At 38.5% G+C, this 4452-nt stretch overlaps 1 protein-coding gene across 1 annotated transcript; it reads right to left on the reverse strand.

Annotated features, from left to right (window-relative positions):
* Window positions 1–201: 201 nt before the first annotated feature.
* Window positions 202–2300, reverse strand: TCEAL9 (transcription elongation factor A like 9). The gene is made up of 3 exons (XM_032269293.1): window positions 2083–2300; window positions 1533–1599; window positions 202–1082 (listed from the first exon to the last, which is right to left on the reverse strand). The coding sequence occupies exon 3, from the start codon at window positions 997–999 to the stop codon at window positions 685–687; it is 315 nt and encodes a 104-aa protein (XP_032125184.1). The 5' UTR covers window positions 1000–1082; window positions 1533–1599; window positions 2083–2300; the 3' UTR covers window positions 202–684.
* Between the last annotated feature and the right edge of the window lie 2152 nt (window positions 2301–4452).

Genomic DNA, 4452 nt, shown 5'->3' on the forward strand with positions numbered 1-4452 from the left:
ATAGCTCACAGTCATTACCTTATTTGGCCCTCACAAAATTCTTGTGAGATTATTTTATTTTAAAGATGAGAAAATATGTAAAATTTATTATTCTGGCTAAGTGGTCCGGTGTTACTTTGAAGTTCACATTTCTTCTAAAGTTCTGTCAACAAATATTAAATGTCCCAATACTTTTAGAAATAAACTAGTAAGTGCTGCTTGTTGCTTCTTTTTGTTATAAACTTTTATTATTCTAGCAATAATAATGCGTGTTAATTTTAGGAATATAGAAAATACAAATAAGCAAAAGAAGAAAAATCATTCATAATTCCACCACTGAGAGGTTGTACTTTCTTTCATCCTTCACAAGTTATGTCCATATATGTAATATACAAATGTACTTTTTACCTTTCAAAAATAAGATATTCACACATTACTTAGTAGCCTTTTTCCATTTTATATCCTGCCAAGAACCTCTTTTTTACAAATGAGTAAAGTTCTCTTACCAAAAGACAGAGACTTGTAGATTGGTTCAAAATACAATAACCAATGAGATGCAGATAGATACATGAGATACAGAGATACATCTAAAATCATTAACAGCAACAGGTTAGAAGTAGAAATATGGACAAAGGTATATGAGGAAAATGCTAATAAAAAGCAAGCTATATGGTATTGTTAATATCAGATACAAATTAAGGTAAACTACATTAAATAAGGGTAAGGATGGTTTCGATTAACCTTCCAACGCATCACTACAAGTTTGTTTCTGACTCTCCTTATCTCATCCATTTCATCCACTTCTCTACACATATCTTCATTGCTTAAATGCCTGTTGTGTATATCTTCTTTAAATTCTTGGAGTGATTGAATCAGCTTCTCTCTAAAAGCTCCTTTTGCTTTGGCCTCCTCCTCCAGCTCCTCCACCTCCTCTGGCTTTTCCTCAGGTTTTGGCTCTTCCTCCTGCTTTGGTTCACTCTCATTTTCTGGTTTTCCTTCAATTTTTTGACAGGATTTCATCTTGTATCTATCTACCTCTCTTCCTTCCTTCCTTCTTCTTTTCTTCCTTTTTTTTTCTTATTCCTCTTTGAATACAATGACTTCTGGAAAGCAAAAAGAAGACAGTAAGTTAAAGATTAAACACTTGGTGAGTGGACACGTGCCATGGGCAGAGGTCTTAGCATTTTTTAAAATTCAGAGCTATTATAAAATATCTTCCACCTAAGAAGCCTAGTCAGCAATCACAGCTTCCCTACTCCTCTTACCTCCACTTTCCACCTCCGCACTTCTCTCTTGTCCTTCCCTCTAACCTTTTGCACCGCCGTCCTTTCCGCCTCTCAGCCCTCCCCAATCCTTTTTCCCCCTTAGGGCCTAATACGCGGACCAGCCCAGAAAAGAGAAAGGTGGCTGGCAGGTAGAGGAAGAGGGGAAAGGAGAAAGGGGAGAGAAAAAAAGAAGGGAATGAGGTGGGGTGGAAGGGAGCCAGCAGGAAAAGTGGAGCTTACAACCTTTGTCTCTACCCCAGGAGACTTTATAATGCCCCTCTCACCTACCTGGCACTGACCGGGTCAGTTTCTTCCTCCTCCTTTTCCACCTTTGGGTCTTGGTAAAAACACAGACCTGCAGACAAACGGGAAACGCGAGGGGATGGTGGAGGTGGGGAGAGCCCTTGGTGGGCTGACCAGCACCCGAAACTGACACACATAGCTTTCCTCCTTTAGGGTTTCGGTTATGGAAAGTTTCCCACCTTTTGTTTCTCCCAGTTCACCCTCTCTCCACAGTGCAAGTTAGTTCGTTTTTCTCATTAAACAAAGAGTGAGAAAGCAGATTATTTCCAAACTATCTTTAAGACTGAGGCGGGGTTCGGGAGGAGAGTGCGGGTCCGGAAAGCAGTCATAGATAGCAGAGGATGATTATTTTTAAACTATCACAAGTCTCCTTGATCTTCTCCTAGGATTCCTAGTCCCCTTCCCAAGGGTCATCATTTCCTGTAGACCTCGAGGTGGAGAGTGGAGAGACGGACCTGACTGGCACTCCCACAAGTCTCTGCCCTAAACCGCCCCACACTAGAAATCTCCAGTCAACAAGTACATTCACACTAACCTGCAAAATTGCCGCAAGTTTGACTCCTTCCACTGGCCTGAGGTCCGACCGCCTGCACTGCTGAAGGAGGCTGGTATCCAGACGGGAACAAGGACCAGACTAGCAGGACTTCTGCACACGTCGACTCCTGGTCACATGAGATCTACGTCACTAGTGAGCTCGGGTCCCTAATTTCCACTCCCACCAAAAGCGCGGCAGAAGTGGGCCCACCCTCTGCTCCCTCCCCGCCCCCTACTTATACATTTGGCCCCGTCAGTCTTTTCTGTTGTTTCCTATCCCAAAGGGAAAAATGTTATTTCCTTGACTCTGATTACTAGGGAGGAGCTACCTCTTTTTCTACAGCTACTGAACGTTTTTACTTTTTCTTTCGAGAATTGTCTCTTCCAGTCTTCCACTCCCAGGATAACTCCTTCATCAGTCGTCCCTCCCCTAGCCTCCATTTCATCTGCAGTCTGGTCCTTAGCTGTTGAGGGGCAGAGTGCCCTTGGCAGCAGTTGTGAAACAAAAAAAGACCTTGGAACAAGAGTGAGATTTTTGAATGCAATTTTTACTGTTTATTCTCCGCACTTTTATGTTCTTTTTTTTTTAAGGTAACTTTACTCTCTCTCTCTCTCTCTTTTTTTTTTTTTTTTGAGACAGGATCTCACTCTGCCCAGACTGGAGTGCAGTGGTACAGTGGCACGATCACAGCTCACTGCAACCTTAAACTCCTGGACACAAGTGATCCTCTCACCTAAGACTCCCAAGTAGTTGGGACTACAGGTGTGTGCCACCATGCCCAGTTAGTCTTTTAATATTTTTGTAGAGATAGGATCTCTCTATGTTGCCCAGGCTGGTCTCGAACTCCTGGGCTTAAGTGATCCTTCCGCTTCTACCTCCCAAAGTGCTGGGATTACAGAACTGAGCCACTGTGCTGAGCAACTTTTATCTTTTTATACTCAGAAAAGACAAAGACAAAATTACTTTAATTACATGAGTTAATACATGTACAGTGCCCAGAATAGTGCCCAGCATATAGCAACTGCTTTTAAAGTGAAAGCAGTTGTTATATTAGAAGTTTTTTTGAGGAAAATGATTCAATTTTTTCTTAAAAAATACTAATGTTTTGTTCTAGAATCCTCATGGTGGTGTTACCGGGAAGCTGTGCTGCCTGAAGAATCATCAATTATCAATTGTCAGGTACACATTGTAAGCCTAAGCTTCCTCATCTGAAAGAAAGAAGTAATAGCATATACTCACAGAATTGAGATCTATCGAGAATAAAATAAGAGTTAATTTTTTATCTATACAATTAGAAAAGACAAATATTGATTATATTTGGAGTTGGTGAGGATATGGAAAACAAATATTCACATATACTGTGAGAATATTAAATAGTACAACATTTTTAGAAGTCATTTTTGCAATATCAAACTTTAAAATATACGCACTTTTAGACACATCAGTTCTTCTTGCAGAGATTTATCATACATTAATACTCCTGTGCCAAATATGGTCATTGTCGTGATTGTGGTAATAGTGTTTTTTAAAGGGCCAAAAACTTAAATGTTTCTAAAAGGAAACCGGTTTAAGAAAAATCTGATCATTCATACAGAGCCACATTATACAGTGATGAAAAAATGATGTGGAGTTAACATTTACTCACATGAAAAAAATGTTCACTGTATATATATATTGTTAAACAAAAAAGGCAAATTGAAAGTTAATATTTGTGGTCTTACCTTTTTGTAACAGCGTACATATTTATGTTTTGTATTTAAAATATAAGTATATAATTAAATGACACCATAACATGATACGTGAAGTCCACAAATTCATTCGTATAAAATTCCAGGTTATATTACTGAAAGATGGGTGGAATAACTGATGTGAGCCTATTTGGTTTGCTGGCTGCACAGCCCAAATTCATCAAGGACTCAGCTGTGATTTGTTGCCACAAACAATTGTTCACTGAGCACTTGGACTCAAATATCATCCATCCATTTTACTATCTCCCCACCCGCTATCACCAACCATATTATATCCAAACTCAAGTTGTTGCAGGGTCTTACTGTATTTTTATGTCATTAGAAATGCAGATGAATATATTCTGAAATATTATAGGATACACTTGAGAATGTGTATTTTATATAAAGAGAAATTTTATTTTCTAAGTATTGCACTTCTATATTTAAAATGTAAATTAAATTACTAATAAGTTAGCAATATATTAATTACTAATATTCAGAAAAATGATTGAGACAAAACTGAAAAATAAAGAAGAAATAAAATATCTGACAAATATTAGACAGCCATGTATCTATTGAAATGAAAGGTTTTATAATATATTGGTATGTAAAGAAAAAGCAGGTTGCAAACAGTAACCTGCAG

The sequence above is a fragment of the Sapajus apella genome, unplaced genomic scaffold (assembly GCF_009761245.1).
Source record: "Sapajus apella isolate SASKATOON/1434 unplaced genomic scaffold, GSC_monkey_1.0 scaffold191, whole genome shotgun sequence".
Lineage (NCBI taxonomy): Eukaryota > Metazoa > Chordata > Mammalia > Primates > Cebidae > Sapajus > Sapajus apella.